This window comes from Salmo salar, chromosome ssa01, assembly GCF_905237065.1.
Source record: "Salmo salar chromosome ssa01, Ssal_v3.1, whole genome shotgun sequence".
Taxonomy (NCBI): Eukaryota; Metazoa; Chordata; class Actinopteri; order Salmoniformes; family Salmonidae; genus Salmo; species Salmo salar.
In genome coordinates, this window is record NC_059442.1 from 110,853,743 (window position 1) to 110,881,248 (window position 27,506).

The following is a 27,506-nucleotide window of genomic DNA, read 5'->3' on the forward strand; positions in this document are numbered from 1 at the left end:
GTAATGACAGGGTTGGAGGGTAGGGACAGGGTTGGTAATGACAGGGTTGGAGGGTAGGGACAGGGTTGGTAATGACAGGGTTGGAGGGTAGGGACAGGGTTGGTAGAGACAGGGTTGGACGATAGGGACAGGGTTGGTAATGACAGGGTTGGAGGGTAGGGACAGGGTTTAATGACAGGGTTAGAGGGTAGGGACAGGGTTGGGCGGTAGAGACAGGGTTGGTAATGACAGGGTTAGAGGGTAGGGACAGGGTTGGGCGGTAGAGACAGGGTTGGAGGGTAGGGACAGGGTTGGTAATGACAGGGTTAGAGGGTAGGGACAGGGTTGGGCGGTAGAGACAGGGTTGGTAATGACAGGGTTGGACAGTAAGGACAGGGTTTGGCGGTAGGGACAGGGTTGGTAATGACAGGGTTGGAGGGTAGGGACAGGGTTGGAGGGTAGGGACAGGGTTGGTAATGACAGGGTTGGAGGGTAGGGACAGGGTTGGTAATGACAGGGTTGGAGGGTAGGGACAGGGTTGGTAATGACAGGGTTGGAGGGTAGGGACAGGGTTGGGCGGTAGAGACAGGGTTGGTAATGACAGGGTTGGACAGTAAGGACAGGGTTGGGCGGTAGGGACAGGGTTGGTAATGACAGGGTTGGACAATAGGGACAGGGTTAGATGGTAGGGACAGGGTTGGGCGGTAGGGACAGGGTTGGTAATGACAGGGTTAGAGGGTAGGGACAGGGTTGGGCGGTAGAGACAGGGTTGGTAATGACAGGGTTGGACAGTAAGGACAGGGTTGGGCGGTAGGGACAGGGTTGGTAATGACAGGGTTGGACAATAGGGACAGGGTTAGACGGTAGGGACAGGGTTGGTAATGACAGGGTTAGAGTGTAGGGACAGGGTTGGGCGGTAGAGACAGGGTTGGTAATGACAGGGTTGGACAGTAAGGACAGGGTTGGACGGTAGGGACAGGGTTGGGCGGTAGGGACAGGGTTGGTAATGACAGGGTTAGAGGGTAGGGACAGGGTTGGGCGGTAGAGACAGGGTTGGTAATGACAGGGTTGGACAGTAAGGACAGGGTTGGACGGTAGAGACAGGGTTGGTAATGACAGGGCTGGTTACCCTTCTGATAACCAGGTGGCGAATCGCATCTCTGCATGTCTGGCAGACATATCATCTCCTGTCTGGATTACTGCAACTCGCTGTTGGCTGGGCTCCCTGCCTGTGCCATTAAACCCCTACAACTCATCCAGAACGCTGCAGCCCATCTGGTGTTCAACCTTCCCAAGTTCTCTCACGTCACCCCGCTCCTCCGCTCTCTCCACTGGCTTCCAGTTGAAGCTTGCATCCGCTACAAGACCATGGTGCTTGCCTACGGAGCCGTGAGGGGAACGGCACCTCCGTACCTTCAGGCTCTGATCAGGCCCTACACCCAAACAAGGGCACTGCGTTCATCCACCTCTGGCCTGCTGGCCCCCGTACCTCTGCGGAAGCACAGTTCCCGCTCAGCCCAGTCAAAACTGTTCGCTGCTCTGGCACCGCTATGGTGGAACAAGCTCCCTCACGACGCCAGGACAGCGGAGTCAATCACCACCTTCCGGAGACACCTGAAACCCCACCTCTTTAAGGAATACCTAGGATAGGATAAAGTAATCCTTCTAACCCCCCCCCCCCTAAAAGATTTAGATGCACTATTGTAAAGTGGTTGTTCCACTGGATATCATAAGGTGAATGCACCAATTTGTAAGTCGCTCTGGATAAGAGTGTCTGCTAAATGACTTAAATGTAAATGTAGGAACAGGGTTGGGTGGTAGGGACAGGGTTGGTAATGACAGGGTTGGAGGGTAGGGACAGGGTTGGTAATGACAGGGTTGGGCGGTAGGGACAGGGTTGGGCGGTAGGGACAGGATTGAGCGATAGGGACAGGGTTGGAGGGTAGGGACAGGGCTGGTAATGACATGGTTGGATAATAGGGACAGGGATGGTAATGACAGGGTTGGAGGGTAGGGACAGGGTTGGGCGGTAGGGACAGGGTTGGACGGTAAGGGACAGGGTTGGTAATGACAGGGTTGGACAGTACGGACAGGGTTGGTAATGACAGGGTTGGAGGGTAGGGACAGGGTTGGTAATGACAGGGTTGGGCGGTAGGGACAGGGTTGGTAATGACAGGGTTGGAGGGTAGGGACAGGGTTGGGCGGTAAGGACAGGGTTGGTTATGACAGGGTTGGAGGGTAGGGACAGGGTTGGAGGGTAGGGGAAGGGTTGGTAATGACAGGGTTGGAGGGTAGGGACAGGGTTGGTAATGACAGGGTTGGGCGGTAGGGACAGGGTTGGGCGGTAGGGACAGGATTGGGCGATAGGGACAGGGTTGGAGGGTAGGGACAGGGCTGGTAATGACAGGGTTGGACGGTAGGGACAGGGTTGGTAATGACAGGGTTGGGCGGTAGGGACAGGATTGGGCGATAGGGACAGGATTGGAGGGTAGGGACAGGGTTGGTAATGACAGGGTTGGAGGGTAGGGACAGGGTTGGTAATGACAGGGTTGGAGGGTAGGGACAGGATTGGGCGGTAGGGACAGGATTGGGCGATAGGGACAGGGTTGGAGGGTAGGGACAGGGTTGGTAATGACAGGGTTGGAGGGTAGGGCCAGGGTTGGTAATGACAGGGTTGGAGGGTCGGGCCAGTGTTGGTAATGACAGGGTTGGGCGGTAGGGACCAGGGTTGGTAATGACAGGGTAGGGACAGGGTTGGACGGTAGGGCCAGGGTTGGTAATTACAGGGTTGGAGGGTAGGGATAGGGTTGGTAATGACATGGTTGGACAGTAATGACAGGGTTGGGTGGTAGGGACAGGGTTGGAGGGTAGGGACAGGGTTGGTAATGACAGGGTTGGACGGTAGGGACAGGGTTAGCGGTAGGGACAGGGTTGGGCGGTAGGGACAGGGTTGGGCGGTAGGGACAGGGTTGGAGGGTAGGGACAGGGTTGGACGGTAGGGACAGGGTTGGTAATGACAGGGTTGGAGGGTAGGGACAGGGTTGGACGGTAGGGACAGGGTTGGTAATGACAGGGATGGTAATGACAGGGTTGGACGGTAGGGACAGGGTTGGAGGGTAATGACAGGGTTGGAGGGTAGGGACAGGGTTGGAGGGTAGGGACAGGGTTGGAGGGTAATGACAGGGTTGGAGGGTAGGGACAGGGTTGGAGGGTAGGGACAGGGTTGGAGGGTAGGGACAGGGTTGGAGGGTAGGGACAGGGTTGGAGGGTAGGGACAGGGTTGGTAATGACAGGGTTGGTAATGACAGGGTTGGTAATGACAGGGTTGGAGGGTAGGGACAGGGTTGGTAATGACAGGGTTGGAGGGTAGGGACAGGGTTGGTAATGACAGGGTTGGAGGGTAGGGACAGGGTTGGTAATGACAGGGTTGGAGGGTAGGGACAGGGTTGGACGGTAGGGACAGGGTTGGTAATGACAGGGTTGGAGGGTAGGGACAGGGTTAGACGGTAGGGACAGGGTTGGTAATGACAGGGTTGGAGGGTAGGGACAGGGTTGGATGGTAGGGACAGGGTTGGTAATGGTTGTTGTGCTAGATTTATCCTCAGACGTTGTTCGACTCCTCCAGTATCCCCGTGTAACACCCACCTGGGTGATGTTTCCTCTGCTGCAGAATCGGGTGCTAAAAGCTCTCCACACATCAGTCCAGAGTTCTAGTCATCCTCATTACAAGGCAGCCGTCTGCCATCTCAGCAGTGCATTTCTCTTACGCTTTGGCTGGTGAAACGTCAAGCTGTCTCAAAAATGCATCAAATGCAAACAGTCGGCTGACTAGCTAGCACATCCAGATTCCATCATTTCTGCATTTCCCATACTCAAGACAAGTAGATATATTGGATCAAAATGATATTAGTTAAAGAAAGAAAAATCATTACAATGAACAAACAAAGCAGGTAAAATCAGCCGCAGTGTTTCCTAACGTCAGTAATAATGGTGTGATGTTCTCTGGTTTCTCTAGCTCCACGACTTTGCCAAGTTGAACGATAACGTTTTCTACGTGTATAACGATATCGAGCACTTCAAGGGCGAGCCTCAGAGGATGACCATTACCTGTGAGGAGGACATCCACGTCACAGAGGAGGTCTACAGGAGACCGCTGTTCACCATGCCACTCTACAGGTTCATAGTCACTTCCTCTTTTTCACTCCTTCTTTTTTGATTTGTTTTTCTTTTTTTTTGTTATTGACACAATGCAACAAGTTGTCTGCTCTCTCTGCTCTCTCTCTCTGCTCTCTCTCTCTCTCTGCTCTCTTTCTCTGCTCTCTCTCTCTCTGCTCTCTCTCTCTGCTCTCTCTCTCTCTCTGCTCTCTTTCTCTGCTCTCTCTCTCTCTCTGCTCTCTTTCTCTGCTCTCTCTCTCTCTCTCTCTGCTCTCTCTCTGCTCTCTTTCTCTGCTCTCTCTCTCTCTCTGCTCTCTCTCTCTGCTCTCAATTCAATTTCAGTTTCTCTCTCTGCTCTCTCTCTGCCCCCTCTGCATTCGGGAGAGGCGAGGGAGGAGAGATCGGTTGCATCTCAGATGGCATGCCATTTGATAAATCTAGTGCACTACTTTGTCCAGGGCCCTATGGGGAATAGAGTGCCACTTGGGAAGCCTCCTTTAGCATCCTGTTAGTAATCAGATCAGAGGAGCCAAAGCTTGTATTGAGATGTAATGAACAGCCAGCTCCAGTCCTCTCCAGACATGTCTACATGTCCCCTCTCCTTCCCACACAACCATCTGGATCTGAGGGATGACCCCTATAACGTCAACAAAGAAAATGTTTGATTGTGTGTGTGTGTGTGTGTGTGTGTGTGTGTGTGTGTGTGTGTGTGTACAGTAAAGACCTAGTTATCTGGTGATAAAGACAGGGAGCAGAACAGGCCTCCTGGGTGTGGGATTTATCTCTGTACTCTGGAACTCCCTGGTGGGCTGTTTTTGTTTTAGACCTATGTTTCCCAACCACCATTGGTCAAAAGTAGTGCACTACATAGGGAATAGGGTGCAAGTTGGGACACATATGATATTAGTAACCAGTTGTCTCTTATTACTGTCTGTCTCATTCCAGGTCAATGTTGTCTTCCTATGTTGTGACCTCCATAAAGGCAATATTGACAAAATAGATGGGATTTCTCCTGTGAAAACACAGTAACACTCGCTCTCTTTCTCTCTCTGTTCTTTCTCTCTTTCTCGCTCTCTCTGTTCATTCTGCTCTCTTTATCTTGCTCTCTCTCGCTCTCTCTTCTTTCTGCTCTCTCTCTCGCTCTCTCTTCTTTCTGCTCTCTCTCGCTCGCTCTCTCTTCTTTCTGCTCTCTCTCGCTCGCTCTCTCTTCTTTCTGCTCTCTCTCGCTCGCTCTCTCTTCTTTCTGCTCTCTCTCGCTCGCTCTCTCTCTTCTTTCTGCTCTCTCTTCTCTCTCTCTCTCTCTCTCTCTCTCTCTCTCTCTCTCTCTCTCTCTCTCTCTCTCTCTCTCTCTCTCTCTCTCTCAGGTACTACCGGCTGCCACTACCGATGGAGGGAGCACCTCTAGAGGAGGATTTTGATGCCTTTGTTACTGTTCTCAGGGTGAGGAGGGTTCTTAGTCTTCTCAGGGCGAGGAGGGTTCTTAGTGTTCTCAGGGTGAGAAGGGTTCTTAGTGTTCTCGGGTGAGGAGGGTTCTTAGTCTTCTCAGGGCGAGGAGGGTTCTTAGTGTTCTCAGGGTGAGAAGGGTTCTTAGTGTTCTCGGGGTGAGGAGGGTTCTTAGTGTTCTCGGGGTGAGGAGGGTTCTCAGGGTGAGGAGGGTTCTTAGTGTTCTCGGTGCGAGGAGGGTTCTTGGTGTTCTCGGGGCGAGGAGGGTTCTTAGTGTTCTCGGGGCGAGGAGGGTTCTTAGTGTTCTCGGGGCGAGGAGGGTTCTTAGTGTTCTCGGGGTAAATCCTCTTGTATTTGTCTTAATGTAGTCACACTCGAATACCTTTTCCAGTAATATATTGGAGTGTGCCTTCCTCGTATGTGAACCTACCTTCTTCATTGAACTGTTTGTTGATTTGATGCACCATCCAATAACTTTTTATATCCTGTCCTTAAGTGGTGGTCCCGCCTTCTTTCATCTGCTAGAAACATCCTGAGGATGATCTGTACTTCCAGTTCCAGGTCTTTACAGGCTCTGATCTAACAGCAGTGACCCGGCAGGGCTGCACCTGGACAGGATGTTCTGTACTTACCCTGATGTCTTTACAGGAGACATTAAATATATTCATGAGTGGAACATTCTAGAACACCTGGAGATTCTCAACCAGGTTCTGAGACGGAAGATGGGAGGTTGACCCCACTCTCACACTGTGCACTGCTGTGCCCCATCCATCACCAATAACCATAATAGTTATTCTGAATATGACATTAAGCCTCACATCTAACTTTATACCTTCATCTGTACAGGATGTGATTTCTATCTTTCTATCTTTCTATCTTTCTATCTTTCTATCTTTCTGTCTTTCTGTCTGTCTGTCTGTCTGTCTGTCTGTCTGTCTGTCTGTCTGTCTGTCTGTCTGTCTGTCTGTCTGTCTGTCTGTCTGTCTGTCTGTCTGTCTGTCTGTCTGTCTGTCTGTCTGTCTGTCTGTCTGTCTGTCTGTCTGTCTGTCTGTCTGTCTGTCTGTCTGTCTGTCTGTCTAGCCTTTTTGGAGTGACTGTTTATCTAGTGACAGGCAGACTGTCCAGTTCTCTGTGGTTTTAAAGTGGTTGTTTCCAGTAGTTAGGGAATTTTATTCCTGCTGCTGCTCTGCTCTGTTTCATCTCTGTCTGTCTGCTGAGTGTTTGTTTCTCTGTCTCTGTCTGCCTGTCTGTCTGACTGCAGCTCTACAGTGTTTGCTAGGTCTGTGATAGCTACCTGATACGTTTCTTCACACTTCCTGTTTCAGTGGTTGAAAGGGAGGGGTTGGGGGGGTGCGGTAGCCGGGTCCCAGATCTGCTTGTGCTCTTGTCAACTTGATTACTTTCATCATCAAACCATGGCATGGCAATGAGTGACAAGGAGTTGGCATGGTAACACAGACTGGCTCAGGCTAGGGGGGGGAGCTTCAGTTCAAAAACAATCTAAATCACATGGCTCCAAATGTACGTCACATTTCTGGTAGCAGCTGCACTAGACTGCTAAACAAACAGTGGTTTTATTAAACGTTTTGGTGATAATAGCAGCTGGTTAAAAGGCAGACAAATGGGAATCCTCCAATAGTTTGGTCACATGGTCAGGGTGTAGACTGTAGACCAGCAAGACAAACACTCCCAATTCCTTTTCAAATGTGTGTGTTGGTTTAGAGGACAGCTAGAAACTCCGGATGAGTTGGTCAAATAAAGTTAGGAGAGATCAAAGTGCAACTTTTTCATTTGTATGTGGTGTTTTCCAATCCCTTGTATTTGTGTTGCGTGTTTTCAGGAGAGCCCCAACCTGTCTTTGAGAAGGGATGTTTCCAGGCCTCTGCCTGCCCTGTTGTTCAGCTGTCAGGTGGGGGTAGGGCGGACCAACCTAGCCATGATCCTGGGGACCCTGGTCCTCAACCACCTGAAGACAACCCATGAACCACCACAGTAAGACTGGACTCAACCTCTGCAACCAAACTGTACCCTTTCCTAGAGATACACTACATGGCCAACAGTATGTAGACACCTGCTCGTCAAATATCTCATTTCAAAATCATGGGCATTAATATGGAGTTGTTCCCCCCTTTGCTGCTATAACATCCTCCACTCTTCTGGGAAGGCTTTCCACTAGATGTTGGAACATTGCTGCAGGGACTTGCTTCCATTCAGCCACAAGCACATTAGTGAGGTCTGACACTGATGTTGAGCGATTAGGTCTGGCTCGCAGTCGTCGTTCCAATTCATCCCAAAGGTGTTCGATGGGGTTGAGGTCAGGGCTATGTGCAGGCCAGTCAAGTTATTCCACACTGATCTCGACAAACAATTTCTACATGGACCTCGCTTTGTGCACAGGGGCATTGTCATGCTGAAACAGGAAAGGGCCTTCCCCAAACTTGCCACAAAGTTGGAAGCACAGAATCGTCTAGAATGTCATTGTATGCTGTAGCGTTAAGATTTCCCTTCGCTGGAACTAAGGGGCCTAGCCCGAACCATGAAAAACAGCCCCAGCCCATTATTCCTCCTCCACCAAACTTTACAGTTGGCACTATGCATTCGGGCAGGTAGCGTTCTCCTGGCATCTGCCAAACACAGATTTCTCTGTTGGACTACCAGATGGTGAAGCGTGATTCATCACTCCAGAGAACGTGTTTCCCCTGTTCCAAAGTGCAATGGCGGTGAGCTTTACTCCACTCCAACTAGTCCTGTTCTGTGAGCTTGTGTGGCCTACCACTTTGCGGCTGAGCCGTTGTTGCTCCTAGACGTTTCCACTTCACAATAACAGCACTTACAGTTGACCAGGGCAGCTCTAGCAGGGCAGAAATTTGACAAACTGACTTGTTGGAAAGGTACAGGCCATTCTAGTCCCACTGTTTGTCTATGGAGATTGCATGGCTGTGTGCTCATTTTTATACACCTGTCAGCAATGGACGTGGCTGAAATAGCCTTATCCTCCAATTTGAAGGGGTGTCCACATACTTTTGTGTATGTAGTGTCTTGCCAGGCCGTCATTGCATGTAAGACATTGTTCTTAATTGTCTGGTAAAATAAAGGTAAACATTCACTATGAAACTGATCCAGATTATACCCAGAGGGCAACATTTGGCACGTGACGTGTTAATGATGTTTTCTGTTTGCAAACAGTTTTTCTGCTTGAGTAAACATCATTAGAACCAGATTTGCCCACTGGGTAGGCCTATATTTCAATCAAATGATGGATTGATCAGTGTCATAATTAACCAGTGGTGATGTAGTTAAACTGTAATGAAGCGTTTTAAAGATGGCTGCCTGTCCGGTTTGTTATTGTTTTCAGAGTGGAAGAGGCAGAAGCCAAGCCCCTGTTCCAAGTCATTCAGACCCTCATCAACAGACTACCTGAAGGACAACAGGTCATGGAAGAGGTGAGGGAGCCTGAAATGTGTCATCTAGTTAGATACATAGCGATAGTTCCCAGCATCTAAATCATTCTGTCCCTTTGGTTCTTCAGGTTGACCAAGCGATCGCTCTGTGTTCAGAAATGCACAACATAAAAGAAGCGATATATGAAAATAAGAAGAAGCTTGAAGCGATCGGAGATGATTATCAAATTCAGGTGGGTTTATGTTTCAGATTGATCAAAACGTTATCAGTACCCTATGATGATGTTGATACAGTAATATGATGCTGCAGTGCTTAGCTAGTATGTTATGATTCTAGGGAAGCACGACCAAAGACTACTGTCTGACTCCTTGATGTCTGTCTCTTCTAGGGAAGCACGACCAAAGACCACTGTCTGACTCCTTGATGTCTGTCTCTTCTAGGGAAGCACGACCAAAGACTACTGTCTGACTCCTTGATGTCTGTCTCTTCTAGGGATGCACGACCAAAGACTACTGTCTGACTCCTTGATGTCTGTCTCTTCTAGGGAAGCACGACCAAAGACTACTGTCTGACTCCTTGATGTCTGTCTCTTCTAGGGAAGCACGACCAAAGACTACTGTCTGACTCCTTGATGTCTGTCTCTTCTAGGGAAGCACGACCAAAGACTACTGTCTGACTCCTTGATGTCTGTCTCTTCTAGGGATGCACGACCAAAGACTACTGTCTGACTCCTTGATGTCTGTCTCTTCTAGGGAAGCACGACCAAAGACTACTGTCTGACTCCTTGATGTCTGTCTCTTCTAGGGATGCACGACCAAAGACTACTGTCTGACTCCTTGATGTCTGTCTCTTCTAGGGAAGCACGACCAAAGACTACTGTCTGACTCCTTGATGCCTGTCTCTTCTAGGGAAGCATGACCAAAGACTACTGTCTGACTCCTTGATGTCTGTCTCTTCTAGGGAAGCACGACCAAAGACTACTTTCTCCACAGAGCCATCCAGAGCCTGGAACGCTATTTCTACCTGATTGTGTTCAACGCATACCTTCATGAACAGGTATGGTTTTGTCCCAAATGGCACCCTATTCCCTTTACCGTGCACTACATTTTGCAAGGACCCATAGCGAGTATTATCTTTCACCCGTACATACAGGCCAATGTTATTTAGCATTGACTCTGCTTGTTTTCTGTCTGTCATTGTCTGTGCTTTGAGATGACAAGTGTCCTGTTTTTACCAAACGAATACATCTCAATCTTTATGTCTGTTTTTACCTTGGAAAACAAAGACATCTCAACCTTTATTTCCTGTTTTTACCATGGAAAACAAAGACATCTCAACCTTTATTTCCTGTTTTTACCATGGAAAACAAAGACATCTCAACCTTTATTTCCTGTTTTTACCATGGAAAACAAAGACATCTCAACCTTTATTTCCTGTTTTTACCATGGAAAACAAAGACATCTCAACCTTTATTTCCTGTTTTTACCATGGAAAACAAAGACATCTCAACCTTTATTTCCTGTTTTTACCATGGAAAACAAAGACATTTCAACCTTTATTTCCTGTTTTTACCATGGAAAACAAAGACATCTCAATCTTTACGTCTGTTTTGTGGTGTTGCAGTATTCTCTTGGCTTTGCGTCCAACTTCAGCCAGTGGCTGTGTGCTCACCCCTGGGTGTACCGCCTGCTGGCCTGTATGGACCTATCAGAACTCTCCGCTCCGCCTGATCTCGTCACCAAGGGAGCCCGCGTTCTGGTGAGAACCTCCCACCAAATGACATCACATCACACTCAGTCAGACCCACCGCAGAACATCACACTCAGTCAGACCCACTGCAGAACATCACATTCAGTCAGACCCACTGCAGAACATCACATTCAGTCAGACCCACTGCAGAACATCACATTCAGTCAGACCCACTGCAGAACATCACATTCAGTCAGACCCACTGCAGAACATCACATTCAGTCAGACCACTGCAGAACATCACACTCAGTCAGACTCACTGCAGAACATGGAACTCAGTCAGACCCACTGCAGAACATGGAACTCAGTCAGACCCACTGCAGAACATGGAACTCAGTCAGACCCACTGCAGAACATGGAACTCAGTCACACCCACTGCAGAACATGGAACTCAGTCAGACCCACTGCAGAACATGGAACTCAGTCAGACCCACTGCAGAACATCACATTCAGTCAGACCCACTGCAGAACATGGAACTCAGTCAGACCCACTGCAGAACATGGAACTCAGTCAGACCCACTGCAGAACATGGAACTCAGTTCATGTTCGTTTTCGTTGTGTAATGAATACATTCACTGGAAATCTAACTCATTATCTTATTGACTTACTGTGTGTGTGTGTGTGTGTGTGTGTGTGTGTGTGTGTGTGTGTGTGTGTGTGCGTTCGCGTGCAGGTTGCTCATGAGTACCTGTCTCCAGACATACTCAGCACAGTGAAGGAGATGAAGGTGGCTAACTTCAGAAGAGTCCCCAAGATGCCCGTCTACGGCATGTCACAGCCTACATCAGAGGTATGATCAACACCAAGCCCGTATCACATTTGGTCAACGTCCAAAATGCTAGTTTCAGCCATTTCTATCTTTAGCAGACATAACATTTGAAGACGTCCCAGTTGATCCAGTAAGTTGTCTGTGAAGCTGAACTGAAGCGTATCTGCTGGGTTGTGTGTTCTGTAGGCGACGGGTGTGGTGTTGACCCACCTGACGGATGAGAAGAGGAAGTACAGCCACGTCCTGTGGGTCAACCTGCAGGAGGAGCTGGTTCTGGAGGGGAACGGACAGGTCTTCACCCCCAGAGAGCCGTCCTGTCTGGAGCAACACATCCCTGTCCCTGCCACAGACCCCACACAGATTGAGGTACTATACACTATATATACAGCTGTATGTGGACAACCCTTCACATTAGTGGATTAGGCTATTTCAGTCACACCTGTTGCTGACAGGTGTATAAAATCGAGCCCACAGCTATGCAATCTCCATAGACAAACATTGGCAGTAGAATGGCCTTACTGAAGAGCTCAGTGACTTTCAAGCGTGTAGCGCGTTAAAAATGGTCTGTCCTCGATTGCAACACTCACTACCGAGGTCCAAACTGCCTCTGGAAGCAACGTCAGCACAAGAACTGTTCATCAGGAGCTTTATGAAATGGGTTTCCATGGCCGAGCAACCGCACACAAGCCTAAGATCACCATGCTCAATGCCAAGTGTTGGCTGGAGTGGTGTAAAGCTCACTGCCATTGGACTCTGGAGCAGTGGAAATGCGTTCTCTGGAGTGATGAATAACGTTTCACCATCTGGTAGTCCAACGGAAGAATCTTGGTTTGGCAGATGCCAGGAGAACGCTACCTGCCCGAATGCATAGTGCCAACTGTAAAGTTTGGTGGAGGAGGAATAATGGTCTGGGGCTGTTTTTCATGCTTCGGGCTAGGCCCCTTAGTTCCAGTGATGGGAAATCTTAACGCTACAGCATACAACGACATTCTATACGATTCTGTGCTTCCAACTTTGTGGCAACAGTTTGGGGAAGGCCCTTTCCTGTTTCAGCATGACAATGCCCATGTGCACAAAGCGAGATCCATACAGAAATGGTTCGTTGAGATCGGTGTGAAAGAACTTGCCTGGCCTGCAGAGCCCTGACCTCAACCACATCGAACACCTTTGGGATGAATTGGAACATCGACTGCGAGCCAGGACTAATCGTTCAACATCAGTACGACCAACCTCACTAATGCTCTTGTGGCTGAATGGAAGCAAGTCCCCACAGCAATGTTCCAACATCTAGAGAAAGCCTTCTCAGAAGAGTGGAGGCTGTTATAGCAGCCAAGGGGGGGACCAACTCCATATTAATGCCCATGATTTTGGAATCAGATGTTGGATGAGCAGGTGTCCACATACTGTTGGTGTACTAACACATCCATGTCCTCACCCCACACACATAGAGGTACTAACTAACCCCCAGTACATAGAGGTACTAACTAACCCCCAGTACATAGAGGTACTAACTAACCCTCAGTACATAGAGGTACTAACTGATCCTAACCCTCAGTACATAGAGGGACTAACTGATCCTAACCCCCAGTACATAGAGGTACTAACTAACCCTAACCCCCAGTACATAGAGGTACTAACTGATCCTAACCCCCAGTACATAGAGGTACTAAGTGACCCTAACCCCCAGTACATAGAGGTACTAACTAACCCTAACCCCCAGTACATAGAGGTACTAACTGACCCTAACCCCCAGTACATAGAGGTACTAAGTGATCCTTACGTGGACAATAAACCAGTAAAGTAAAGTGAGCCCCAGTCTGACTGTCCCTCCCCCTCCTCTCTACCCCAGAAACTAGAGACAGCCCTGGGAGAGGAGGTTCAGAGAGCCCAGAAGTGGCTGGAGGTCACTCTGGAGCAGGAGAAACAGATGAAGATGTTTAAAACCTGTCTGACGGTCCAGGAGGTCTTCAACCAGTACCAGAGAACACACCAGGGACTGCTCTATAAACGCATCCCTCTGTCAGACTGCTGCGCCCCCAAGGAGGAGGTAAAGGCAGACGACACACATGCACACACACATTCAAACACACACACGCACACACAAAGGTAATGGTTTTGTGGAGGCACTACAGTGGCAGGTTTTCATGGGCTGATATGAGGGTCAGTGACAGGTTGTCATGGGGCTGACATGAGGGTTAGTGACAGGTTGTCATGGGGCTGATATGAGGGTCAGTGACAGGTTTTCATGGGGCTGATATGAGGGTCAGTGACAGGTTTTCATGGGGCTGATATGAGGGTCAGTGGCAGGTTTTCATGGGGCTGATATGAGGGTCAGTGACAGGTTGTCATGGGGCTGATATGAGGCGGCAGCGTAGCCTAGTGGTTAGAGCAGGTAGCCTAGTGGTTAGAGCAGGTAGCCTAGTGGTTAGAGCCAGGTAGCCTAGTGGTTAGAGCCAGGTAGCCTAGTGGTTAGAGCAGGTAGCCTAGTGGTTAGAGCAGGTAGCCTAGTGGTTAGAGCAGGTAGCCTAGTGGTTAGAGCAAGTAGCCTAGTGGTTAGAGCAGGTAGCCTAGTGGTTAGAGCAGGTAGCCTAGTGGTTAGAGCCAGGTAGCCTAGTGGTTAGAGCCAGGTAGCCTTGTGGTTAGAGCCAGGTAGCCTAGTGGTTAGAGGCAGGTAGCCTAGTGGTTAGAGGCAGGTAGCCTAGTGGTTAGAGGCAGGTAGCCTAGTGGTTAGAGGCAGGTAGCCTAGTGGTTAGAGGCAGGTAGCCTAGTGGTTAGAGGCAGGTAGCCTAGTGGTTAGAGGCAGGTAGCCTAGTGGTTAGAGGCAGGTAGCCTAGTGGTTAGAGGCAGGTAGCCTAGTGGTTAGAGCGTTGGACTAGTAACTGAAAGGTTGCAAGATCGAATCCCTGAGCTGACAAGGTACAAATCTGTCGTTCTGCCCCTGAACAACCCACTGTTCCTAGGCTGTCATTGAAAATAAGAATTTGTTCTTAACTGACTTGCCTAGTTAAATAAAGGTAAAATAAATAAAAATGAGGGTGAAAAATGGAAATCTTTGTTCTCCCTCTAGTGGTGTTGAATGTTATTACATGTTTTATGAACTGTAGAACTGAATTTCGCCATCTGTTGTGTGCGTGCCTGTGTGTGTGTGTGCGTGCCTGTGTGTGTGTGTGTGTGTGTGTGTGTGCGTGCCTGTGCCTGTGTGCGTGCCTGTGCCTGTGTGCGTGCCTGTGTGTGTGTGCGTGCCTGTATGTGTGTGCGTGCCTGTGTGTGTGTGCGCCTGTGTGTTGTTTTACTCAGGACTTTGACCAGCTCTTGGAGGCCATGAAGAGTACCTTGGCTGAGGACTCTCGCTCAGCCTTCGTGTTCAACTGCTCCAACGGCAAGGGAAGAACCACAACGGCCATGGTCATAGCTGCTCTCACTGTCTGGCACTTCAATGTAAGACTACACTTCTCACTGTCTGACACTTCACTGTAAGACTACACTTCTCACTGTCTGGCACTTCACTGTAAGACTACACTTCTCACTGTCTGGCACTTCACTGTAAGACTACACTTCTCACTGTCTGGCACTTCAATGTAAGACTACACTTCTCACTGTCTAGCACTTCACTGTAAGACTACACTCCTCACTGTCTGACACTTCACTGTAAGACTACACTCCTCACTGTCTGACACTTCACTGTAAGACTACACTTCTCACTGTCTAGCACTTCACTGTAAGACTACACTCCTCACTGTCTGACACTTCACTGTAAGACTACACTTCTCACTGTCTGGCACTTCAATGTAAGACTACACTTCTCACTGTCTAGCACTTCACTGTAAGACTACACTCCTCACTGTCTGACACTTCACTGTAAGACTACACTCCCCTCACTGTCTGACACTTCACTGTAAGACTACACTCCCCTCACTGTCTAGCACTTCACTGTAAGACTACACTTCTCACTGTCTGACACTTCACTGTAAGACTACACTCCCCTCACTGTCTGGCACTTCACTGTAAGACTACACTCCTCACTATCTGACACTTCATTGTAAGACTACACTCCCCTCACTGTCTGGCACTTCACTGTAAGACTACACTCCTCACTATCTGACACTTCATTGTAAGACTACACTCCCCTCACTGTCTGACATTTCACTGTAAGAGTCTATTCTGGAAAACCAACCTATATTCCAGGAATAGTTTATTTGCTGTGTAATAAACACATTGCAGATGTTACCAGAGCTGTTAAACCAGTATTAAAACAGCAATGCTCATCCGTTGTTGGTTTGGTTCTGCCATAGGGCTTTCCTGAGTTTGGTGATGATGAGATTGTCAGTGTTCCTGATGCCAAGTACACCAAGGGAGAATTCAAGGTGAGTAACAAACATAGAGACTTTTACCAAAAGAGGGTTTGAATGAAACATAAGAGTTTTAGGTTGACCACATAGCAGAGACTATAGTGCTACAGCTCAGTGTTAGAGCTGTAGTGGCCTAGCAACCACCTTGCAGACAAGATTCTCCTCTGGTCTGGAATAGTCTGGCCGACAGTCACACCAAACTCTGTCAAAATGGGACATGATACATCTCTGCTTGTCACTCTGCATTAAGGAGATAGATTGGGGGTAAGGCCCTGTGATAGACTAGTGTCCTGTCCAGGGGGTGTACTGAGGAGATAGACTAGTGTCCTGTCCAGGGGGTGTATTGAGGAGATAGACTAGTGTCCTGTCCAGGGGGTGTACTGGTACATCAAGTTGCTTCAGAAACAGCGTTCTGAGCCGGTCTGGTTCGCACAAGCCAAGGGCAAGGCTACTTACATACTACCTGGGGTCCATGGTAACACGTCACCACCATCTCTCTACACTACCTGTGGTCCATGGTAACACGTCACCACCATCTCTCTACGCTACCTGGGGTCCATGGTAACACGTCACCACCATCTCTCTACACTACCTGGGGTCCATGGTAACACGTCACCACCATCTCTCTACGCTACCTGTGGTCCATGGTAACACGTCACCACCATCTCTCTACACTACCTGGGGTCCATGGTAACACGTCACCACCATCTCTCTACACTACCTGGGGTCCATGGTAACACGTCACCACCATCTCTCTAAGCTACCTGGGGTCCGTGGTAACACGTCACCACCATCTCTCTACGCTACCTGGGGTCCATGGTAACACGTCACCACCATCTCTCCACGCTACCTGGGGTCCATGGTAACACGTCACCACCATCTCTCTACGCTACCTGGGGTCCATGGTAACATGTCACCACCATCTCTCTACGCTACCTGGGGTCCATGGTAACACGTCACCACCATCTCTCTACGCTACCTGGGGTCCATGGTAACACGTCACCACCATCTCTCTACGCTACCTGTGGTCCATGGTAACACGTCACCACCATCTCTCTACGCTACCTGGGGTCCATGGTAACACGTCACCACCATCTCTCTACGCTACCTGGGGTCCATGGTAACACGTCACCACCATCTCTCTACGCTACCTGGGGTCCATGGTAACACGTCACCACCATCTCTCTACGCTACCTGGGGTCCATGGTAACACGTCACCACCATCTCTCTACGCTACCTGTGGTCCATGGTAACACGTCACCACCATCTCTCTACGCTACCTGGGGTCCATGGTAACACGTCACCACCATCTCTCTACACTACCTGTGGTCCATGGTAACACGTCACCACCATCTCTCTACACTACCTGTGGTCCATGGTAACACGTCACCACCATCTCTCTACACTACCTGGGGTCCATGGTAACACATTACCACTATCTCTCTACACTACCTGTGGTCCATGGTAACACATCACCACCATCTCTCTACGCTACCTGGGGTCTGTGGTAACATCTCTCTAAGCTACCTGTGGTCCATGGTAACACGTCACCACCATCTCTCTACGCTACCTGGGGTCCATGGTAACACGCCACCACCATCTCTCTACGCTACCTGTGGTCCATGGTAACACGTCACCACCATCTCTCTACGCTACCTGGGGTCCATGGTAACACGTCACCACCATCTCTCTAAGCTATCTGTGGTCCATGGTAACACGTCACCACCATCTCTCTACGCTACCTGGGGTCCATGGTAACACGTCACCACCATCTCTCTACGCTACCTGGGGTCCATGGTAACACGTCACCACCATCTCTCTACGCTACCTGTCTGACAGTCAGTGTGTGTATTCTGTCCTGTCTGACAGTCAGTGTGTGTATTCTGTCCTGTCTGTTCCCAGGTGGTGATGCAGCTAGTTAGACTACTGCCGGACGGTCACCAGATGAAGAGGGAGGTGGACATGGCTCTGGACTCAGTCAGCGAGACCATGACCCCCATGCATTACCACCTCAGAGAGATAATCATCTGTACCTACAGACAGGTAGGACCACCCCCCATTACATACCTACAGACAGGTAGGACCACCCCCCCATTACATACCTATAGACAGGTAGGACCATCCCCCCATTACATACCTATAGACAGGTAGGACCATACACCACATTACATACCTACAGACAGGTAGGACCACCCCCCCATTACATACCTATAGGCAGGTAGGACCACCCCCCCCATTACATACCTATAGACAGGTAGGACCTCCCCCCCATTACATACCTATAGACAGGTAGGACCATACACCACATTACAGCCATACTAGACCATACACCACCATACACCCCATAGACAACCATCCTAGACCATACACCACCATACACCCCATAGACAACCATACTAGACCATACACCACCATACACCCCATAGACAACCATCCTAGACCATACACCCCATAGACAACCATACTAGACCATACACCACCATACACCCCATAGACAACCATCCTAGACCATACACCACCATACACCCCATTGACAACCATAGTAGACCATACACCACCATACACCCCATAGACAACCATCCTAGACCATACACCCCATAGACAACCATACTAGACCATACACCACCATACACCCCATTGACAACCATACTAGACCATACACCACCATACACCCCATAGACAACCATCCTAGACCATACACCCCATAGACAACCATACTAGACCATACACCACCATATACCTCATAGACAACTATACTAGACCATACACCACCATACACCCATAGACAACCATACTAGACCATACACCACCATACACCACCATACACCTCATAGACAACTATACTAGACCATACACCCCATAGACAGCCATACTAGACCATACACCACCATACACCCATAGACAACCATACTAGACCATACACCTCATAGACAACCATACTAGACCATACACCACCATACACCTCACAGACAACCATACTAGACCATACACTACCATACACCTCATAGACAACCATACTAGACCATACACCACCATACACCCATAGACAGCCACCTGAGTGATTATCATCTGCACCTACAGACATGTCCAGTAGGGGGCGACACCTGCCTTTATATTACACTACCTAACAATAACACAAATAATGTCAACTCATTAAAACACTGTTTTGATCACACTGATATAAGGGAATGGTTGTCATGTGTCACAGGTGCATTTCTAGTCTGAAAGGCATGACCCTGAACTGGTACAACCCAATGGGAGAGACAAGACTATTTAGCTGCAGTTCTACTGCTGGCCCATAGATGGTGGTAATGCTCTTGTTTTTATTTAGCTACAGTTCTACTACTGGCCCATAGATGGTGGTAATGCTCTTGTTTTTATTTAGCTACAGTTCTACTACTGGCCCATAGATGGTGGTAATGCTCTTGTTTTTATTTAGCTACAGTTCTACTACTGGCCCATAGATGGTGGTAATGCTCTTGTTTTTATTTAGCTACAGTTCTACTGCTGGCCCATAGATGGTGGTAATGCTCTTGTTTTTATCTAGCTACAGTTCTACTACTGGCCCATAGATGGTGGTAATGCTCTTGTTTTTATCTAGCTACAGTTCTACTACTGGCCCATAGATGGTGGTAATGCTCTTGTTTTTATTTAGCTACAGTTCTACTACTGGCCCATAGATGGTGGTAATGCTCTTGTTTTTATCTAGCTACAGTTCTACTACTGGCCCATAGATGGTGGTAATGCTCTTGTTTTTATCTAGCTACAGTTCTACTACTGGCCCATAGATGGTGGTAATGCTCTTGTTTTTATCTAGCTACAGTTCTACTACTGGCCCATAGATGGCTGCAGTTCCACTCCTGGCCCATTGATGGCAGTAATGCTCTTGTTTTTAGGTGACTAGTCATGTCTTGGACCCGAGGTACTCATAAGCATCTACAAATACTATGTTTGTTTAGTAGTTGTTGTTTAATGTTAATTCTTTGACTTTAGGGTGCAGTACTGGTTAGAAATGAATAATATGTTGTTGCTTATGGTAATTAGGGGCGGCAGGTAGCCTAGTGGTTAGAGTGTTGGACTAGTAACCGAAAGGTTGCAAGATTGAATCCCCGAGCTGACAAGGTAAAAATCTGTCATTCTGCCCCTGAACAAGGCAGTTATCCCACTGTTCCTAGGTAGGCTGTCATTGAAAATAAGAATTTGTTCCTAACTGACTTGCCTAGTTAAATAAAAAATATATATATTATATACTGGTTAATATTGACTAGTTGATTTGAACTCTTCATTGAGGAAGCATTGTATAGTGTGTTGGGTCCTATGTGTCTACTACTATTACAGCTCTGGTTGACTCCTGTCCTGGGGGGGGTGGGTGATAAATCAATTCAAATGTTATTGGTCACATATACACACGTATTGCGGGTGTTGTGAAATGCTTGTGTTTCTAGCTCCAACAGTGCAGTAATATCTAACAATTCACAACAATACATACACACGGAGTTAAGGAATATATCCATATTAGTGGCATTGACTAAAATACAGTAGAATATAATACAGTAGAATACAGTATATTCATATGAGATGAGTAAAGCAGTATGTAAACATTATTAAAGTGACTAGTGTTCCATTATTAAAGTGACCAGTGTTTCATGTCTATGTACATAGGGCAGCAGCCTCTAAGGTGCAGGGTTGAGTAACTGTGTGTGTGTGTGTGTGTGTGTGTGTGTGTGTGTGTGTGTGTGTGTGTGTGTGTGTGTGTGTGTGTGTGTGTGTGTGTGTGTGTGTGTGTGTGTGTGTGTGTGTGTGTGGAGAGAGGGATCCTGTAGTTGAAGTTCAACAGGGCTGCAGTGCTCTGCTCTCTCTGTTTTTGCCATTTGTAATACAGACTGTAATCAATGTGTGTCTGTCTGTACTGAGGCTGCACTCTGAGGCTGCCTGGCTGCACATGGGTTAGCCGGAGGTACCCTGCTCCGTCTCCACACTATCAATGGGCCTCATTGTCCCGCCCTCTCTCTGTCTCTCTCTGTCTCTCTCTGTCTCTCTCTTTCCCCCTGCTCTCACTCTCAAGCTTTTACTCTGTCTTCAGATTTCTTTCTTTCTTTCTTTCTTTCTTTCTTTCTTTCTTTCTTTCTTTCTTTCTTTCTTTCTTTCTTTCTTTCTTTCTTTCTTTCTTTCTTTCTTTCTTTCTTTCTTTCTTTCTTTCTTTCTTTCTACACAGCAGCAGTCCAACCCTGCCACTGCTTCCACTCTGAGACATATTATTCTGTAATGTTTTATTCATCGATAGTCTTTGTCCTCTCTGCAGCGTTTGCAGCACTCTTACCCGTCATAGTGATCATCTCTACATCCAGTAATCTCTCATTTAGAAACTTGTGGTGACTTTGTGGTGGGGTAGCTGACCAGGTAACTTTTTCCACTTCGGGGGAAGGAATCCAAATCCTGTATATGAGTGTTGAATGAGGAGTCTGTCATTCTCCTTGTAGAATATCTGTCATGGCTGATTATTAGATTCTGTCCAGCCTCCAGCTCCTCTCGTCTCCTGACGTGTAGTGGAGGCCTCCTGTCCAGCCTCCAGCTCCTCTCGTCTCCTGACGTGTAGTGGAGGCCTCCTGTCCAGCCTCCAGCTCCTCTCGTCTCCTGACGTGTAGTGGAGGCCTCCTGTCCAGCCTCCAGCTCCTCTCTTCTCCTGACGTGTAGTGGAGGCCTCCTGTCCAGCCTCCAGCTCCTCTCGTCTCCTGACGTGTAGTGGAGGCCTCCTGTCCAGCCTCCAGCTCCTCTCGTCTCCTGACGTGTAGTGGAGGCCTCCTGTCCAGCCTCCAGCTCCTCTCGTCTCCTGACGTGTAGTGGAGGCCTCCTGTCCAGCCTCCAGCTCCTCTCGTCTCCTGACGTGTAGCGGAGGCCTCCTGTCCAGCCGGCAGGTCTAGGTGATAAACTGAGCCTGATGTGGCTGCTGGAAGGAAGCAGGGCAACGTGAATCAGACACGAGTAACACACACACCCCTCCATCTCTCACGCTTTCACTCTGTAGGTCCCTCTCTCACGCTTTCACTCTGTAGGTCCCTCTCTCACGCATTCTCTCTGTAGGTCCCTCTCTCACGCTTTCTCTCTGTAGGTCCCTCTCTCACGCATTCTCTCTGTAGGTCCCTCTCTCACGCTTTCTCTCTGTAGGTCCCTCTCTCACGCTTTCTCTCTGTAGGTCCCTCTCTCACGCTTTCTCTCTGTAGGTCCCTCTCTCACGCTTTCACTCTGTAGGTCCCTCTCTCACGCATTCTCTCTGTAGGTCCCTCTCTCACGCTTTCTCTCTGTAGGTCGCTCTCTCACGCATTCTCTCTGTAGGTCCCTCTCTCACGCTTTCTCTCTGTAGGTCGCTCTCTCACGCTTTCTCTCTGTAGGTCCCTCTCTCACGCTTTCTCTCTGTAGGTCCCTCTCTCACGCTTTCTCTCTGTAGGTCCCTCTCTCACGCTTTCTCTCTGTAGGTCCCTCTCTCCTTCGCTCTCTCCTCTCTCTCTCCTATCTCTCTTTCTCTCTCTCCTATCTCTCTTTCTCTCTCTCCTATCTCTCTGTCAGCTGGAGGTTTCTTGTTTTCCATTGTGAATGTGTGTGGTACAGACAGAGTATCTTCTTCATGTTTCAGTACGTAGTGGTCTGTAGTCTGTTTGATCAGACAGAGTAGCTTCATGTTTCAGTACGTAGTGGTCTGTAGTCTGTTTGATCAGACAGAATAGCTCCATGTTTCAGTACGTAGTGGTCTGTAGTCTGTTTGATCAGACAGAGTAGCTTCATGTTTCAGTACGTAGTGGTCTGTAGTCTGTTTGATCAGACAGAATAGCTTCATGTTTCAGTACGTAGTGGTCTGTAGTCTGTTTGATCAGACAGAGTAGCTTCATGTTTCAGTACGTAGTGGTCTGTAGTCTGTTTGATCAGACAGAATAGCTCCATGTTTCAGTACGTAGTGGTCTGTAGTCTGTTTGATCAGACAGAATAGCTTCATGTTTCAGTACGTAGTGGTCTGTAGTCTGTTTGATCAGACAGAATAGCTCCATGTTTCAGTACGTAGTGGTCTGTAGTCTGTTTGATCAGACAGAGTATCTTCTTCATGTTTCAGTACGTAGTGGTCTGTAGTCTGTTTGATCAGACAGAGTATCTTCTTCATGTTTCAGTACGTAGTGGTCTGTAGTCTGTTTGATCAGACAGAGTATCTTCTTCATGTTTCAGTACGTAGTGGTCTGTAGTCTGTTTGATCAGACAGAGTATCTTCTTCATGTTTCAGTACGTAGTGGTCTGTAGTCTGTTTGATCAGACAGAGTATCTTCTTCATGTTTCAGTACGTAGTGGTCTGTAGTCTGTTTGATCAGACAGAGTATCTTCTTCATGTTTCAGTACGTAGTGTACTGTAGTCTGATCAGACAGACATGGTTGTTTTGTTCACAGAAATACTATTTCCTTTGTGCTTTTAGATCTGAGAATCAGGACTTCTCTTAAATGTAAAACTGCAACACAAGAATGTACCTGTTTACCTGCCATTTTCACCGCCCACAAGCAGGAGTGTATGAAACATCTTGGTTTCCTGGCTTTACTGAGGAAATTGGTTCTGAAGATCATTTGTTTTACAAACTTTTAACTATTTGAGCTTCTCCTCCCCCTCTTCATCTGTCTTTCTCCTCCCAGCTGCGTCTCCCTCTTTCTCTCCAGCTTCCTTTCTCTCCATCTCCCTCTTTCTCTCCATCTCCCTCTTTCTCTCCATCTCCCTCTTTCTGCCCAGCTTCCTTTCTCTCCAGCTTCCTTTCTCTCTAGCTTCCTTTCTCTCCAGCTTCCTTTCCCTCCAGCTTCCTTTCTCTCCATTTCCCTCTTTCTCTCCAGCTTCCTTTCTCTCCAGCTTCCTTTCTCTCTATCTCCCTCTTTCTCTCCAGCTTCCTTTCTCTCCATCTCCCCCTTTCTCTCCAGCTTCCTTTCTCTCCATCTCCCTCTTTCGCTCCATCTCCCTCTTTCGCTCCATCTCCCTCTTTCGCTCCATCTTAATTTCTCTCCCCGCCTTCCTTTCTATTCCCTCCTGCTGTCTCCCTCCCCTTCACTTACTATGTGTGTGTGTGTGTGTGTGTGTGTGTGTGTGTGTGTGTGTGTTCTACAGAAAGGCCCTCCTGGTTTGGACGGCGCAGTGGAAAAATATTTTCAGAATGGGGAGAATGTTGTTAGCAGGTTTTCTGAGGTTAGGTAATGGACGTCATCAGGAAGAGGATGGAGGGAGGGAGGGATTGGGCTAGAGCCACTAAGTTAAAGGGACCATCACAAAACTAACTGATGGTCAGGAGAGAAGGACAGAGGGGGAGAGAGGGAGGGGGAAAGAGAGGGAAAGAGCGAGGGGGGAGAGAGGGAGGGGGAAAGAGGGGGAGAGGGAAAGAGCGAGAGGGGGAAAGAGCGAAAGAGGGATAGAGGGGGAAAGAGTGAGAGGGGGAAAGAGTGAGAGGGGGAAAGAGCGAAAGAGGGAATGAGGGACTGGGAGTGAGGGAAAAAGCAGGACAGGGAGTGAGGGACTGGGAGTGAGGGAAAGTGTGGGACAGGGAGTGAGGGACTGGGAGTGAGGGAAAGAGCGGGACCGGGAATGAGGGACAGGGACACTGAGGGAGCCAGAGACAGAGTGAGATGGACGGACGGACGGAAGGACGGAGACGGGCGGAAGGACGGACGGACGGAGAGACACAGACAGAAATCAGCAGATTAATAACATTAGCCAGACAGTGTTTAAACATTACTCCCTGAACCTGTGTTGATTCATCCTCCACTCCACTACACCAGTATTCTAAACATTACTCTCTGAACCTGTGTTGATTCATCCTCCACTACACTACACCAGTAGTCTAAACATTACTCCCTGAACCTGTGTTGATTCATCCTCCACTACACTACACCAGTAGTCTAAACATTACTCCCTGAACCTGTGTTGATTCATCCTCCACTACACTACACCAGTAGTCTAAACATTACTCTCTGAACCTGTGTTGATTCATCCTCCACTACACTACACCAGTAGTCTAAACATTACTCCCTGAACCTGTGTTGATTCATCCTCCACTACACCAGTAGTCTAAACATTACTCCCTGAACCTGTGTTGATTCATCCTCCACTACACCAGTAGTCTAAACATTACTCTCTGAACCTGTGTTGATTCATCCTCCACCACACCAGTAGTCTAAACATTACTCTCTGAACCTGTGTTGATTCATCCTCCACTACACTACACCAGTAGTCTAAACATTACTCCCTGAACCTGTGTTGATTCACTCTCCACTCCACTACACCAGTAGTCTAAACATTACTCTCTGAACCTCTGTTGATTCATCCTCCACTACACTACACCAGTAGTCTAAGCATTACTCCCTGAACCTGTGTTGATTCATCCTCCACTACACTACACCAGTAGTCTAAACATTACTCTCTGAACCTGTGTTGATTCATCCTCCACTACACCAGTAGTCTAAACATTACTCTCTGAACCTGTGTTGATTCATCCTCCACTACACTACACCAGTAGTCTAAACATTACTCTCTGAACCTGTGTTGATTCATCCTCCACTACACCAGTAGTCTAAACATTACTCCCTGAACCTGTGTTGATTCATCCTCCACTACACTACACCAGTAGTCTAAACATTACTCCCTGAACCTGTGTTGATTCACTCTCCACTCCACTACACCAGTAGTCTAAACATTACTCTCTGAACCTCTGTTGATTCATCCTCCACTACACTACACCAGTAGTCTAAGCATTACTCCCTGAACCTGTGTTGATTCATCCTCCACTACACTACACCAGTAGTCTAAACATTACTCTCTGAACCTGTGTTGATTCATCCTCCACTACACCAGTAGTCTAAACATTACTCTCTGAACCTGTGTTGATTCATCCTCCACTACACTACACCAGTAGTCTAAACATTACTCTCTGAACCTGTGTTGATTCATCCTCCACTACACCAGTAGTCTAAACATTACTCCCTGAACCTGTGTTGATTCATCCTCCACTACACTACACCAGTAGTCTAAACATTACTCCCTGAACCTGTGTTGATTCACCCTCCACTCCACTACACCAGTAGTCTAAACATTACTCTCTGAACCTCTGTTGATTCATCCTCCACTACACTACACCAGTAGTCTAAGCATTACTCCCTGAACCTGTGTTGATTCATCCTCCACTACACTACACCAGTAGTCTAAACATTACTCTCTGAACCTGTGTTGATTCATCCTCCACTACACCAGTAGTCTAAACATTACTCTCTGAACCTGTGTTGATTCATCCTCCACTACACTACACCAGTAGTCTAAACATTACTCTCTGAACCTGTGTTGATTCATCCTCCACTACACCAGTAGTCTAAACATTACTCCCTGAACCTGTGTTGATTCATCCTCCACTACACTACACCAGTAGTCTAAACATTACTCCCTGAACCTGTGTTGATTCATCCTCCACTACACTACACCAGTAGTCTAAACATTACTCCCTGAACCTGTGTTGATTCATCCTCCACTACACTACACCAGTAGTCTAAACATTACTCTCTGAACCTGTGTTGATTCATCCTCCACTACACCAGTAGTCTAAACATTACTCTCTGAACCTGTGTTGATTCATCCTCCACTACACTACACCAGTAGTCTAAACATTACTCCCTGAACCTGTGTTGATTCATCCTCCACTACACTACACCAGTAGTCTAAACATTACTCCCTGAACCTGTGTTGATTCATCCTCCACTACACCAAAATTCTAAACATTACTCTCTGAACCTGTGTTGATTCATCCTCCACTACACTACACCAGTAGTCTAAACATTACTCTCTGAACCTGTGTTGATTCATCCTCCACTACACTACACCAGTAGTCTAAACATTACTCTCTGAACCTGTGTTTTTTCATCCTCCACTACACTACACCAGTATTCTAAACATTACTCTCTGAACCTCTGTTGATTCATCCTCCACTACACTACACCAGTAGTCTAAACATTACTCCCTGAACCTGTGTTGATTCATCCTCCACTACACTACACCAGTAGTCTAAACATTACTCCCTGAACCTGTGTTTATTCATCCTCCACTACACTACACCAGTAGTCTAAACATTACTCTCTGAACCTGTGTTGATTCATCCTCCACTACACCAGTAGTCTAAACATTACTCTCGGAACCTGTGTTGATTCATCCTCCACTACACTACACCAGTAGTCTAAACATTACTCCCTGAACCTGTGTTGATTCATCCTCCACTACACTACACCAGTAGTCTAAACATTACTCCCTGAACTTGTGTTGATTCATCCTCCACTACACCAGTAGTCTAAACATTACTCCCTGAACCTGTGTTGATTCATCCTCCACTACACCAGTAGTCTAAACATTACTCCCTGAACCTGTGTTGATTCATCCTCCACTACACTACACCAGTAGTCTAAACATTACTCCCTGAACCTGTGTTGATTCATCCTCCACTACACTACACCAGTAGTCTAAACATTACTCCCTGAACCTGTGTTGATTCATCCTCCACTACACTACACCAGTAGTCTAAACATTACTCCCTGAACCTGTGTTGATTCATCCTCCACTACACCAGTAGTCTGAACATTACTCCCTGAACCTGTGTTGATTCATCCTCCA

The 27,506-nt window shown here is 47.9% G+C and overlaps 1 protein-coding gene across 3 annotated transcripts in view; it reads left to right on the forward strand.

Moving 5' to 3' along the window:
• Positions 1-27,506, forward strand: part of pald1a (phosphatase domain containing paladin 1a) — a 161,013-nt gene that overhangs the window by 47,853 nt on the left and 85,654 nt on the right. For all 3 annotated transcript variants that reach the window (XM_045687471.1, XM_045687472.1, XM_045687469.1), the window contains 13 exons: positions 3,995-4,155; positions 5,499-5,574; positions 7,418-7,569; positions 8,933-9,020; positions 9,107-9,211; positions 9,940-10,035; positions 10,603-10,737; positions 11,403-11,519; positions 11,685-11,864; positions 13,348-13,545; positions 14,796-14,936; positions 15,791-15,862; positions 17,750-17,890. In XM_045687471.1, the coding sequence (XP_045543427.1) occupies positions 3,995-4,155; positions 5,499-5,574; positions 7,418-7,569; positions 8,933-9,020; positions 9,107-9,211; positions 9,940-10,035; positions 10,603-10,737; positions 11,403-11,519; positions 11,685-11,864; positions 13,348-13,545; positions 14,796-14,936; positions 15,791-15,862; positions 17,750-17,890 (1,662 nt within the window). The remainder of the gene's footprint in view (positions 1-3,994; positions 4,156-5,498; positions 5,575-7,417; positions 7,570-8,932; positions 9,021-9,106; positions 9,212-9,939; positions 10,036-10,602; positions 10,738-11,402; positions 11,520-11,684; positions 11,865-13,347; positions 13,546-14,795; positions 14,937-15,790; positions 15,863-17,749; positions 17,891-27,506) is intronic.